Below are 15063 nucleotides of genomic sequence, written 5' to 3'. Positions count from 1 at the left end.
AGGAGTGGTGCAATAGATCTGAGGGACAGCTGGGATGTTTCTTTCTGGACGCTTATTATTATTTTTTCCCTTTTGAAAGAGGTCGTGGCAGTAGAAGTGATACTGAGAGTCTGTTATGATTCATCATAATCTGATGGAGATCCAGCCCTGAAGGGCACATGGCTGCCTCGTGTTCAACTTGGCATCCACCAGCACTCCCAGCTCCTTTTCCGCAAAGCTGCTTTCCAGCAGGTTGACTCCTAGTATGTGCTGGTGCAGGAGATTGTTCCTCCCTAGGTGCAGGAATGTGTTGTATAGTAGCAATCTGGTAGGAAATAGGTATTTAAAATAGGACGGGAGGAAGAATGAGTGGACGACAACATTTGAACTGTGGATAATGAGATACAGATGGCATTAACTTGTACAGAGAAGGATAGCAGGAGAAATGCTGGCTAGACACGTGACTAAGCACACTTTCTGTTTTGCAGTGTTTGACAAATACATGACTATTTCTGGCTTTCAAATTGAAGAGACCATTGACCGTGAAACCTCTGGTGATTTGGAGAAGCTGCTTTTGGCAGTTGGTAATTAAGTCTTGTTAGATCTAGAACTGGCTGTCTTCATTTACTACTGACCCTCCTTAAATAGTAGTTATTATAGGAAGTGGCATGAAAACATGATTCCTGTTTAAAGCTAATCACCCGGAATTGTAAATTGTGCCATTGTATTTAGAGAGCAGGTCTTTATTCTTCCTTTAATAGATGGGGGGCAGAGGGGAGGTGGGACAGGGCACGGTAGGGAACTGTATTCTGTTCATTGTGTGTGGCTCTGTCAAAGTGCAACAAAATTCTGCCTTGATTTGTATTCCTGGCATCTCATTTAGGACAATGTCATAGTAGATTTGTAACTGGGGGTAGAATTTGACTAGCAAGGTCTCTTTTTTTATTGGAAATATATGGTGCATTCTAATTCCTCCAACACAAAGAGTTGTAGCAGAGGAACAGACTAGCTGGCAGCTGTGTACTTAATTGTCCACAATGGAGAGAGTGATTCAGTAGCACAGGCCTTGTCTTGACAGTGAAAGATTGTCCTGTATTGAATAACAATCAGTAATTTAATCCTTTGCCTTTTTTCAGTGAAATGCATCCGAAGTGTGCCTGCCTATTTTGCTGAGACTTTGTATTATTCCATGAAGGTATGTATGTGTTTTCCATATGTCACTTTCCACCTCCCCCAGCTACAACTCCTCTCCCTTTTGCTTGTTCTTCATTTTTTTTCTTTCACTGTAAATGCCAACAGAATACTGTATCACTAAGCATCTGCAAAAGGTTTGGGGAATGCAGATCTGGGAGAGAGGATTCATAAGCTTTACTTCGAGTTCATCGTAAGTTTGTCAGACCATAAATCTTTTACAGGAAACATCAGTCTCATCAGCTGTTTTTGGACTTGCTCTTGTTGCATCAGAAAATGTCTAGGTAGATCCACTGGGCACCTTTAGCTAAATAAAGACTATAGTGTCTTTAGGTGGTGGATATATTGAGGAAGTAAATATGACTAAAACCTAAATTGTAGATGGTGCAGATTTAGTACTCTTCATTTTGGAGATGAATATTTGCAGACTGAAGGTGTGGTTAGCTTTGAAACACATTGGGATGACCATCCATCCCATTTTGAGAAGGAAAAGAAACTCATCAAGAGAAGAAGGAAAGAGGCTTAAACAGCTACAAAAGATTCTGCATGGGAATCCCATCAGCGACACAGCTGTGTTTCTGTTGGCTTTGCCTTCTCTTGAATCGGAAGAGATAAGCATGGAAAACTATTTTTAACTGACAGTGGCTGATATTAATTAAAACCAAGGTAGGTAGTCTGTTGTTTTCAGGCAAGTTATCAGCTTCCCTGAAGAATTCCTCCTTTCCCCTTGCTGAAAAGCACTGAGGCACGTTTGTCACCAGATGGTTGTGTTGATGAGGTGTCAGCATGAGAATTAGTGAAAAGAGATGAAAGGATAGCTTAATTTTTAAAAGCTGCTTTACAGCGTTTATGAACATCAGTGTAAAATAGGGTTCAGGTGGAAAATACAAAACGTTATACGAGTATGTTGAGAGCTGTATGAGGAGGATTACTTTTTTCTTATTTATCTATTTATTAATATTCTTTTTTAAAAAGAATGCAATAGAAAAGCCTTTCCTCTAGGTTTTAGAATCTTTAATATTTCTATTATGAGGGGCCTGATTAATGTCTGCTGGTGACATCCGCAATTAGTTTTTTTAATGTAAATAAAAATCATTAAGCACTTCAGATAAGGAAGATCATCATTTATCACTTTGGCAGAGAGTTTGTACTTCTAATTTATCAGTTTGTCATGACAAAGTTCTACAATATGCAGAGTTTGCTTTCATGATTAGATGGGGCAGAGCCTGACTTTTACCAGATTCTAAAGTCAAATCCTACTCGGAAACCACCGGACTCATGCCATAACTTTTGAGCAGCTTTAGGGCATTTTTAGATGTAATCCAAGAATATTGCACCCAGTCGAAGGATTGAGTGACCCTGGACGTTAGGCTGAAGATGATCGTGGGGGCTCTGCCAAGTCCTTCCTTGAGGTGCATTAGCAGGTCAGCACGTGAAAATTTGTATTGCTTCAGCTTGTGTGGAGTCTGACTTGTCTGAGCAGGAGGGGTCAGGATGTTAGTCTGGCACTGCCTGCGGGCACAGGAACTTAAAATGTTTAAAACAATAAATAGGAGTAAAAGAGTGGAGCATGTTTGCGTGGCTGGAAAAGGTTTATGAAGTTTGCCTTCATAATAAACAGCTGGCTTATTTGTGGGATGAGTTGCTCTGCCTGTGTCTTGCTGTACAATGTTACATGCTTTGTATTAGTCATTGTTAAGATTTATGTACGCGGTTCCAGAACTGACTCCAATTCTGCAGTCTCAGACTACATTGAAAGGGTGCTTTGCATGTGATTCTGATCGTGGCGGTCAGATATACTACTATGTAATCTTGGAACTGGATTATTTTAAATTTATATGGGCATTCAAGGCTGAAGCCTGTGAGATGAAACATGAAATAAGAGGTCTGACCCTACTTCATGTAAGTCCAGGGATTAGAGCACCTTGCGTGGTCAGTCCTCTGTTCTCCACACTGCAGTGTGAATGTCTTATGATACTGTCCCAAATATTGTCTGTTTTGGAGCCGAAATGTAGTGCAGGAGCGTTTTGAGACACCACTTGTTGCACTTGGTGCTTTCATGTTGCACTCTGGTTGTTTGCATTTGTTATTTTGCTATAGCATCTGTCCAGAACAAACTCATATTTTAGTGTTATTTAAATTTTTCTTTTTAGGGGGCTGGCACTGATGATGATACCTTGATCAGAGTCATGGTTTCAAGAAGTGAAATTGATCTGTTGGATATTAGACGAGAATTCAGAAAGAATTTTGCAAAATCATTGCATCAAATGATTCAGGTAAAATTACTGTTCTGTTGTCAGGGAAAATGGGTGATTGAGGTGTCATTGTTTCCACTGTTTATTTTTATGGGAGGGGGCGGATGTGAGTAGAGCTGGACAACACAATGCACTCTGACAGCAGTGGAGGTTGGTCTGCAGTTTTGGGAAGTGCCACATAGTGTCATTTAAGTGGGGGACACTTCCTATGAAAAGCTAAAGGTTTCTTTCCAGTGTTCACTAGGAGAACAGATGTGGTGTTCTGAAATTACAATTACTCATACACCATTTTTAGCTACTGCTTCATGTCCTTTTTCTTGTCTGGGTTCCTTCTAATTTTCAGTGCTTCAGAGAGGGTGCTGGCTCCAGAGAAATAACATTGGGGTTGGGAGTCTGAATTATCACAAGGTTGAAGTTTAAAACTTGGTTTGTGATGTGGAACCTTTTGCACCATTTCAAAGTGGAAAGCATTTCACTGTGGAATCAGTCTGAATCATAATCTCCTTTGAGTGGATGGGAAGGAGCAGGAGGGGAACGAGCCAGCAAGAAATCCAGAGCCAGCTGTTACTGCAAAGTTGAAGCCAAAATGCCTTTTTCTCCTAGGAATTTTTTGGGGGTATTTTGCTTTATTTTTAATATTTTAATGCTGCTTTTTACTATTTTCTGTTATCATTCCTATCATTATGCTCTCTTAATTAGCCTGGGTGGAGTTGCTTTTGACACTGTCAGTCAGGCCCATGCAGCTGTCCTGCGGAATTAGTAGCAGAGCTTCCCGTTAATTACAGGGAGCAAGGCTGGGGCCTTTCTAAGCAACTTTGCACATTTAGAGGTCGTTGCTTTTGGAGCTGCTTTGGGCTTCTCCTTTGTTTGGACTTTCTCACTTGCAGACAAATACATTCTGATACGCAATGGATAGCTCAGTTCTAGTAAAGCTTTTGGAGGCTTTTTGTGTTTCTGAAAGCCTGTCTGTATAAATATCGCTCTAACATAAGAGACAGAGAATTTCCTTGCGTTGTTGCTGAGTGGAGTCATCCAAGTGGATTTCCTGTGGGTGGGACAAATGTATAATCTGTCGGAGTCCTCCTTGGCTGCTGCTTTTCTTCACATTTCTGTGGTTGTGACTCATGATGACTGGTCTGTTATATTAACAGAAAGATACATCTGGGGACTACAGGAAAGCACTCCTGCTCCTCTGTGGTGGAGATGATGAGTAATGGTGACACTGACACAAAGGATTTGTACTCCAGCTTTGCAGTCCTTTAGTTAGCATGTCTAGCTAAGTTTTTGTATCTTAATGCTTTGTGGCTGTTTAAATTTATACTAGTATTACACTTATTAAAAATGAGCATATTGTTATCCAAGTGATAGCTGGTCCCTCCTCTTCCTAATATCCCAGCTTCCAGGAATTTCAAGTGCCTTCTGTGAGTATGCAAGAGTCGTCTTCATGGAAGATGCGTGCTGAGCACAGAAACCAGTTCTTTGCAAGTGGTTTGCTGAAATGGGAAAGAAATAATCATGTATTTCACTAATAGTTTGAAGATGTTTTTATTTTTGCTTTTATTCCTTACGTTTCCACTGAATGTTAAGCTAGCTCTAACATTGCAAATGAAGAAAAGATATCCTTTGTATGTAATATTTGAATGAAATTGCTGAACCCAATACTAGCAATCATTGGAAATCTAAAGGACCAATAAATTTTTTCCCTCTCAGCACAGTTGTACGTGGTTTTTAATGGGCAAAGATGTATTTTCCTTTTCATATGATTCCACTGCTTCAAACTGTTGGTATATTTTTTCCTACTATCATGCAGGCTTTTAAGTAGATATGATGTTTTGCAGCTGTACATCTTGATGTATAGTCTAGTATATGGGTGCTGTGGTGGTGCTGCTGTTCAGGATGGCTGGAATACTGAACTATTGGTACTTGCTGGGCATTGCATTCTCATTTTGTGCTGCTTTGTCTTTGTCTTCTTCAAAGCTGAGGGAAGGAAGGAGAGCTGTTTGCGCAGTGCCACAGTAGAGCAGATATGCTGCACTTGTAGGACCAATTGAAGATTTCTGGGATCAAAGCCGGTGAAGAAGAGGTGGGAAGACAGTGATCCGTACTTCAGGGATTTGGGGTGAAAAGAGGATGGTTGCAGCACCACTCTCTCATCAGGTTAGCTGGGGAGCAAAGCACAGTGTGAGAGAAGCACCAGTTACATAGGCTGCCTTAAATTCACTGCTTCAATTTGTCATTTATGACTGGCTCTGAAAATTAGATTGGTATGTGTGAAGGAGAATAAAGAGACTTCTGTTTCATGCATTATAAGGTCTAAACACTATGGTTCTAAGCTTATTGGTTAGTCACATACATCAGCTATAGAAACTGCACATTTTAATAGTCCTGTTGAAATTGATTCTTCACAGATTACCAAGAGCTTTAAAACTTTCATATTGAATAAATGCAAAGTTTAAAATTTTTATATTGTAATCTGAACTATTACTGTCATGATCTCTTGCTAATAAGTACTTGGTTCCCAATGTAAGATATGAAAGCTCTTTTTATAAGTAAATATGTTAACTAAAGCCTAATCCACTCTAAAACCTTCTTTGTTTTCCATTCTTTCATACACATGCGCTCACTCTTTCCTGCTCATGCACTCTCACTTTCACTCTCTTTCTCTGCCCTGCCACTTTTGTCCAAATTTAAGACTTAGACTTAAAACCGGCACAACTGATTTGATTTTATTTTATTTTTAAATGAGATAGTTAAATGCTTTCCTCTGCTCTTCCTGAACAGTTTACTGAATTCTCTGTTATTGCTGTATGTGGGGATGGCTGTGGGTGTGGTTTGCATCTGCACCATAGTTTAAACTGATTGAAATGGTGCTGCTGTAATCCTGCCCTGCCCTCCTCTTCCGGCTGCATGTCCCCGTCTCTCTGACATGCTGGCACTGAAGCTCTTCTGGCCCTTCAGGTGACCTGCCCGGGGCTGGCAGAATCCAACCACACAGCTACAGCCTGATGACCTCAGTGAGTTCCTGAGGGATCTGGTGAGGACTGCTGCTGGCGGAGGGAAGGGCTAGGAACGTGTGCAGGGTGAGAAGAAATTTTGTGGGAAGGGAGGTGGGACTTAAGCTGAGTTGCTCTGGATTGGTGTCTGCTGTCACAAACCGCACCTGGGGTTACGAGAGCCTCACAATATTAGCGAAGGGATTCTTCAAATGGCTTTGTGCAGGTACAGACCCAAATTAAGAAATTTAGGTTGAATGTGAAGTCAAAGGTGGTGCCTGAAATCAGATTTCATGAATCTCATGACTGTGCCTTAATCGTAACATTTCCTTTTCCACCTGTACTTGGCTGTGAGGGAGACTGGAGCATAATCCAGATGTAGAGAAGCAACTTAAAAATTAAACCAAATGTACGTAAAATATAGTTGAGACTATACATAAAGACTGAAATAGAGTTGGTCTAGAGAGATCTAAGCTGTTTGTATGGTTTGCTACTGTACCAGTTACAAACCTTGTCTGTCTATATTGTGCTTACCAGCTTGTCAGAGGGGTAGTGTAGTGTTTTGTAATATGATCAAATGTTTTCCAAATAACATGACATAACGGTAATAATATTCAAGCAGTAATATTTTTGTTAGATCTTTGGGTGTTTGGCAGAAGAAAAAACTGTTGTTGTTTCCCTAGTTGTGACTTCAAGAAATATTTCCTGATATAATCAGCGAAAGGAACTAACTGGAAGTGCTTGTTTCTAGTTATTTAGTGTCTGTAGTCAAAGCACACGTTCCTCCTGGTATCGGTGGAGTGAGAGTTCAATTCCCGTTTCCCAAACGGGACAGGAGGGTCACTTTCCCCAGGCCGTGCCTGTGCCATTCGCCATGCGGACAGTGGGTGGTGCTGTTGTTCCAAGTAATCTCGTGCAGGCGATGGTGGTGCTCGAGATTGTCTGGTTCTCTTTCAAATCACTTGCTTAATGTTTGAGGGGGGGGGGGGGGGGGATAACTTTTTTTTTTTTTTTCCAGATTGCTTTCTCCGGTTTCCTCGACCTAGAGCATAGGTTTGATAATTTTTTTTTTTTGCTGTTGTACTTTCAGAATCTTTTAATATAATCTGTTTTCAGTATAAAATGAGAGAGCACTGATGTGTGGGGAATAATGAACAATATATTAGAAATAGAAGCTGGGTTTATGCGTAGGACATCTTAAATGTTGAACGTTTACCTTCTATAGTCTGAACATGCACAATATCCACTATTCCTCCCCAGTCACAGTTGTGAGAAGTTCGAAAATAAATTTTTGTTAAACTCGTTCATTTAAAACTTACGAGTTTAGTGGAACAGATTTTGCAGTATTACGTTATATACAGAGATTTCTAACTTCCATTCCCTGAGTTACTACCATGTTTTAGTAAGCCTGTGGAATTCTTTCATCTCTTTCAAGCACCAGTGTAACTGCCCTTCACTGTCTAGAGAAAATGAAAGGCCATGGAGGATCTGAAATTTTAGAAAGTGGCTGTATAATTAGCAGGAAAAATTCATTACTCTCAGGGAGCAGAAATGAGAGGAAAGTGAATTTTTGGTGGTTTTTTTTTTGTTTTGTTTTTGTTTTGTTTTTTTTTTTTTAAATTTCAACCAGTTGTGGTAATAGAGATGGCAATTGTACGATTTGATGACAAACTCCCAGAGCAGGAAGGAGGAAGGATGCCATAAGACACGGACTAATCTAGTCTGCTACTGCAAGAAAGCTTTGGCCATTTTTTGTTATGGGCTTCTTTTGTCTGAGGAATTGTATGCCTGATTTCCTTCTGTCAGATCTAGCTGCCAATCAGCTAGAGCAAAGCTGCTGATCTGTGTCCCAGCATAACTTCTGGAAAGCTTTTGATGCACAGAGGAAAAGCATCTATCTCCTACCAGAAGGAGCAGTCAAATAATCATCCTCAGGTTTTTCTGCAGTTTCTTAGTGGGTGCTCTAGATTTGAGGGGATAAATGCAGTGATATTCTGGGTATGCCAAAGTTTCAGCCCAGGATCACAGCAATAGTATTTAGCGTTTATCTTTCATTGATATTTATGGGAAATGGACTCCTAAATTCTCCTGGATCTAGAACATGTGCTAATAAAATTTCACCTGCGGAATAGTCTAATAGTTTTAACTTTTTGGCTACTTCTAGCCTTAATTTCAGTAGGAAGCAGAACAAGAGCTCCAAGTCTTGGTCATTCTTTTACACATATCTACGAAGTGTGTCATGACAGCAAAGGTAACCTGAAGGAAGAAAAGAAAGCCAACCTGTGTGGGTGGTTATTTCCACACACCTTGAAATAAACATACTTTCCTCTTACCCTTACAGGACTTACAGGAAGTTCTGAAAGCCTTCTTCAGTAATAACAGGCTACAGGCTGCATATAGTGAGGCCTAAAAGGCACAATAGCATCTCTGAAATCTAGTGAAAATGTCATTAGAAGTCTTATTAGTTGCCAGGTATTCATCCCATCTTATGTTCTTTCACACTGACTGCTTTGTCTTTGTATGCGGAGGTATTAAATCAGTGAAATTACTCTGTAGATGCCTTTAAAGCTTCATTAACTATGTTTTACCATTTTATGTGTGCTCACCCTTCTGGCATTTTATATTTACTTTCAAAAAACATTTACTTCCAAAAAACATGGATGGAGGAAATTAAGTTTATGGATCTGACTATGCTGGCACCACAAAGTGAGTACGAATACTAAAAAACCAAAACAAGTGCATCAATTTTTAGTGTGTTTCAGCAATGGCAGCTCAGAGTAGAACTGACTTTACAGTGTTCCCATCCACTGCTGCAAACAAATAAACTCAGTAAGCCAGTGTTTAATCACAGCTTATGCTTTTATTATATTCACCATCTCAGTAGCACTGCTTGCATTATATGTAGATTTCACTTGAAATGGTCTCTCTCAGGTTGTTCCTTACCAGATACAGCCAAAATTTTCCTTAGCAATGATATAGACAGAGTTGACAGGACTTGTGAAGAGAAGAATGAGACTGGGTTTGGTGTCCCCCCTCCTTTTCATCCTCGTTTATGTTAAGATTTTTAAGCATTTAATGGATCCTGTTATCTTCAGGTAATCTAACTTGCTGCTTCATGAAGAGCATATGATATGCAGTGATTCTCCCTGGGTATAAAACATCTGTTAACCTTAAGGATATAATATAACAGTCACCTCATAATGCCATTTGCAGTGAATAAAAATATACTGACATCCATCAAAGACATCCTCTGGCTAAAGGAAGCAAAAACCAGTCAAAATGATGGCTTAATTATTTAACCTGTTTTGCCTTGGCTCAGAACCCGCTATGTCACCTTCACTCAAAGCTGATGCATCTTAATCTGTCTCTTTCTTGCTGTCTGATCTGTCTTACTAGGCTCTTCTGTTGCAGAGTTGGATCCAAGCAGCCGTACCAGCATGTGTGATTCAAGATAACACTGCATTTAAACAAAAGATAACTTGTCACAGTTTGCTTCAGTCCAGGTGCAGGTAGAGCCCTGATGTTATTGTGGTGTATAAGCTATATACGCTGCTTAGAGACTGAAAGGACACAGGGACTGCCGTTAAGAAGAAAAATGAGGAGGGATGAGACAAGACTGCCAGCTGATAAATGACCAGGAGAAGAGGAGGAGTTATTATTTACTGCCAGAGGCCTCCAGCAACATTGCCAGGTAGTAAGTTTAGGAAAAAAATGAAAGGAAAAAAAAAATTCACATGACATGATTAAATCAAGGAACTTGCTGTTACATGGTAGTCTGGAGACCATGGCTATGAATGACACAACATAAAAAGACGAGTTTGTGCAGATAGGTCCGTTGGTAGGTTTTAAACCAGATACAGTGTCTCGCTCACACTGCTCCCAGCTGCTTTTTGTGGGAGCTAGCAGGGAGCCCTGCACATGTTCTGTTTGCGATGCTCTTTCATGACCATTGCTGCTGGCAACCGGTTACTGGATTAAATGGCCCATCCTCTGACCCAGGTGGCAGCTTTTATTTCCCCCCGCCTCCTTAACTCTTTGGCTAGCAGTTTGTCTTTCCCACGGCTGCCTGCTAAGTCACATGTTAAACAAGCAAAATATTCCCATAAGACTTTGTCTAAACAAGCAAGTGCTGCATTTGTTAGGAGGTTGTTAATTAATGGCCTCTTGGGAGTGACCTTGATGAATGCCTAGATGAGCAGAAGTGAAGAAGTGATTCAGTGGAGACCACTGTCTGTCAGGAGTGCTGCAGATATGGTTGGTCCTGCCTTGGGGAGGCGAGAAGAGAGGGCAGTGTTTTTCAACCTATTTTAATTGAAGACTCACCTAAACCTATTTGGGGGAAAAAAAAAAATCAATGAAAATGAAGGACAGCTTTGAACATGCATCTCTTTCTCCTCCCTGATCCCCTCCCATTTTATTCCTCTGCATGGGGGTGTATGTGTGTGTAGATGAATGAGACCTTTCTACTAAGTGTTTGCAGTGGTTTGTTGGGCTGTATGGTGTTATCTGAAAAATACCCCTGACTGCTCAAGGGGCCTACCTCTTCTGTGGTGTGAAGGGGGAGAAAAAAATCCAGTGCCCCATCTTTTGCAGTGCAAAGATGGTGGTGGGCGGTATGTGTGTGTGTCAGTGTCACGTGAGCATCTACAGTGTTTGGACAGTGGATCTTAACCCTTCAGTCCATCTTTCCCCAAGCTCACTTGCAGGGCTGAATGCAGCATTTGTAGTTTTCTTACTGTTCACAAAGTACACTAATTATAGTCTCACTGCTAGTTTTTTCAAAACCATACTGAACTGAAAGAGGTAAGTAATGTGACTGCCTTCTCTGTTATTTCCTTTCTGGATACAGCAGGAAACACCTGAGTTCTGAAGGAGTTTTGTTTTAAGCAGATTTCTGCCAGTTGCTAGTAGTCTCAGAAACAACGGACGAGGAGGGGTATCCCACCCCGCTGCACTCTCATCCAGGGCTTGTGCTTGCCATATACTGATGGACAGTAAAGATCTGACATCAACAGAAGCAGGTCTGTTTCTTTCTTTTTCTTGTTTATGTGTTTCAGAATGCTCACAGCTCTCAGTGCAGGACACTGAACTTGCCCAGCATCTAATGGACAGGCCTATAACAACCACCCTAGGGTATAAATGGACAGACTAAATTCTACTTACAACTGCCAATGGGAACAGCCACATTTATTTTTGACTACGCGCACGCTAAAAGCTGTGACTGTTCCTGTGCAGCTGCATTCCCTTCTTTCTCCACGCGCTGATTGCTCAAGGACATATTTACTATTGAAGGGCTGACAATTGAACAGTTTGGTTTTTGAACTCTCTTCTTTGAGTTTGTCAACTCAGCTCCCCCAGTAACAGCGAGGTTAAGGTCAAATAGTCAGCAGTATAGAGTTTTGAAGCCTCCTGAGGCAGAGGACTTGTTATTTTTAAAATAAGAACATTAAACTGATAGATATGAGTGTTGTAGTGTAAGAGGAGTAATATTTGTATAGACAGAAGTGTCTTCTTTCAGCATTGGTTGGTTTGGCTTTAGGGTATTTGTCATAGTCAGTATTGATAGCACCTAAAGTTATGATTACAGCAGATTGGTTTAATACAGTCAAGTTTATACTTGACCATGTCACACCTTCTGAAGGTGTGGCTACCTGCATCTTCATCCTTTCCTCCAAATTCGTGCTTTCTCTGATGCTAGTTGGGGTTTGGCATTGATTGTGTTTAATGAGGAGAAACACACAATTGTTTTAACAGGTATGCTGTAAAGGAGGAGCAAAGACAACATTTTACTGGAAACTTTATGTATAATTAACAGAGCTCTTAATTAATAGCTGTAGTCTTAATTGCTTTAGAGATGCACTGGCAACTTCAGAACATGGTGTCACTGAAGGGAATCTTTAAGTTACAGATAGTCCAGAAAATGTCAGTCAAATGATGCAGTCAGGCAGATGCAGAAAAAAATGTAAATACCGAAAATCTACAATGAAGCTGCTTAAATGCTTAATATCTGGTTTTGAGCATGCCCAGAAATGCACCACTCCTGTCCTAGCTCAGTCAGCTCTCCCGCTGAAACCCAAATAGAATTTGCAACAAAGATGTTAAGATATTTCTCTATCCATCTGCAGAACCCATGAGAGAGCCTTTCCCAAATCAATATTGAATTTTGTCATTTTTGTAGTTGTGAAAATGGAAGCAAAAGCTTAAGTATCTTGTCCAGGTCCAAGACAGCAAGTCAGTGATGGTTTCCCTCTTTCTGGCATTGCAGTTACTAAACCAACAAAATGCTCAGAATGCCAGAAAAATGTTAATTGATGATTCGTGGGGTGGCAGTATTGTATGTGAAAGGCTAATGGTGGTACGTCATGTGGGAACTCTGATTGGAAGGAAGGAAGATGTAAAGTTTTGTCATCTTGTCCATCATTTTAATGGCAGTACTGTTATGTATAGATGAGAGAGAACTACTGAGCTGGAAAATATACTGAACTGATATTTTTTCTGCATGAAATCTTATTCAGTTGTTGACTCACTTTTGGCATCGGTTCATCTGACTTTCTTATGATATGTAATTTAGTTCCTTCTATGTAATATACTTAATAGAGCTTGATAAAGCTAAATGGATATTCTGCTTTATGGATCTCTGCTGAGTACAACTGGAGAGAGATCTTAGCTAACTGTTGAATAAACTCATAAATCCCCCACCAGCAAATTCTGTAAATGCTTATCTTTTGACATGTTTTTCCCAGCAGAGGCGGGTCTTGAAAATAGGGCATAAGGACAGAGTTTCCTTAGAAAATTACTGATTGGTAGAAGTCACTCTGTGCTAAATGTGGAAAAGTAGCAGAGGCAGAGAAGAGCTTTCTCTGTGTCTGGCAGGGACCTGCATCGTTGGAGTCGGTATCACTGCCCGCACAGAGGATAAAAGTTCTTGGTTTTGATGTCAATGGTGAGCTCTGAAGCTGTGAAGACAGATGGAGGTGCTCTAAGAAGAAATCATGCACTTTAAGTTATTCAGGCTTCAGAACTTGCCAGAGTATCTTACAGGAGATTTCAATAGCACATTGGTAGGTAGAAATCAGACCTTAACAGAGTACTGTAGGTATTATACAGGTACTGTACAATTTCAGGTGCGAACTGTGATAAAGCACATCTAACAAGATGATACAACCTGTTAATGACATGAAAGTTACTGAGAACTTGAGGTCACATGGGATAAATGTGTGCCTTCCAACATGCTTGAATAAGCTATTTCAGTAAGATCTTTTTGCAAGCTGTCTTAGAATTACTCTTTCCTTAGATACCATTACCATTTGGGCACCAATTTTGTTACAAAATTAAAACTATCTGCTGCTTTTCTTCCACTTCTTCTGGGCTGGAGGAGCAGGGCAGTGGTGTCTCCTGCCCCTGGGGCTCTGGGGTGGGTGGTGGTGCCTCTAGGCCACCAGCCCCACCAAGGCCCCTACTCAGCCCTGCTGGGGGGCTGCCTCTTGGCTCCCTCCATCAGGGCTGCAGGCTTTCCCTGTAGTGAATCTGCCAGCCTTGTCCTTCCCACCCTGGAGCCTTCTCTTCTCTGGGGCAATTTTCTGGGCTGTATAGATACTTGGGACCTTCCTCTCTGCCCAAAATCACACCCCACATTTTACTTCACTTAGTAGAAGTCAGGCACAGTGCTTTCTGCCTCACCTAGTTATTGGCATCAGAGCACTGAACAGCCAGAAAAAAATATCTCAAATGTGATGATGACTTTTAAAATCTGTGAGAATCTGTGGCTGTGTCTATAACAGCAACTTCCTCAGAGTAATCGAGAGCAGAAATTTAGCCTGCAGCAACTGCAGTTCCTCACGATTTTGCTATGACTGGGGTCTCTCAGGCAAATTCACATTTAAATGATCACATGAAATACAAATGTGACTTTGCTTGAAAAGATAAATGCAGATAATCATTAAGGCCTTTCCTGGCTGATGGTTGAATTCAATTTCTTTGTTGTGACTTCTAATATGCAGTCACAATTTGTATTTTAAAGAGATTTTAGGCTGTAACACAACATTCTATTTCAAATATATGACTTTTTCCAGGACCTGCAGAGAAGAAAGAGGGAAAGAAATGAGAGAAGAGATGGGAAGTCATGAAAACAGTGAAAGAAAAGAGGAGCCCTGGAACACATTAACTTTTGTATGGGGTTGGCAGTCATGTATCAAGGAGTATCAGGCGCATCGGTTATCGGGGGGAGTGTGACTGCTCTGTCATCAGGTGCCTCCAGGTTAATCAGCCTGACAACCATATCCTGAAGCCACAAAAACGAGGTAGGAGCACAGAATGCACTGCAGCATGTCCCAAAGTGGCCGTAAGGAGAGGAGTAGGCAGCATGAGGACGTGGTGCTGGTAAATCCGATGCGTGTGAGAAGGGTATGTGCAGCATCTCTCACTCAGTTTATGCAACAGAGGGAAATAAGGCAGAAAGGTGGCTCCCTTGGCAGGCTATTGAGTGGCCAGGAGGAGGAAAGGGTCAAGGAAGAGCTTTGCCTTCCAAAAGTAGAGCTGAGAAAGCAAGCCAGAAAGGAAAGGGACTCACTGTGACGATCCCATATTACTTTGTGGCAGTCTCACTCTCAAAATGTATTTCCAGTGTCAGCATTGAACAAGACAGC

At 41.0% G+C, this 15063-nt stretch overlaps 1 protein-coding gene across 3 annotated transcripts in view; it reads left to right on the top strand.

Moving 5' to 3' along the window:
- The window catches only part of ANXA5 (annexin A5), a 49569-nt gene extending 44435 nt beyond the window's left edge, over positions 1-5134 (top strand). For 2 of the 3 annotated variants that reach the window (XM_082482351.1, XM_082482350.1), the window contains exons 10-13: positions 468-563; positions 1116-1174; positions 3324-3446; positions 4577-5134. In XM_082482351.1, the coding sequence (XP_082338477.1) occupies positions 468-563; positions 1116-1174; positions 3324-3446; positions 4577-4639 (341 nt within the window). In that variant the 3' untranslated portion in view covers positions 4640-5134. Of the gene's footprint in view, positions 1-467; positions 564-1115; positions 1175-1278; positions 2595-3323; positions 3447-4576 lie in introns of all 3 variants that reach the window. The other variant, XR_014269112.1, reaches the window with a different exon arrangement.
- Positions 5135-15063: the final 9929 nt, after the last annotated feature.

Source organism: Vanellus vanellus (genome assembly GCF_965231255.1).
Source record: "Vanellus vanellus genome assembly, chromosome: 4".
Classification (NCBI taxonomy): Eukaryota; Metazoa; Chordata; class Aves; order Charadriiformes; family Charadriidae; genus Vanellus; species Vanellus vanellus.
This window is presented reverse-complemented; position numbering and strand designations above follow the sequence as displayed.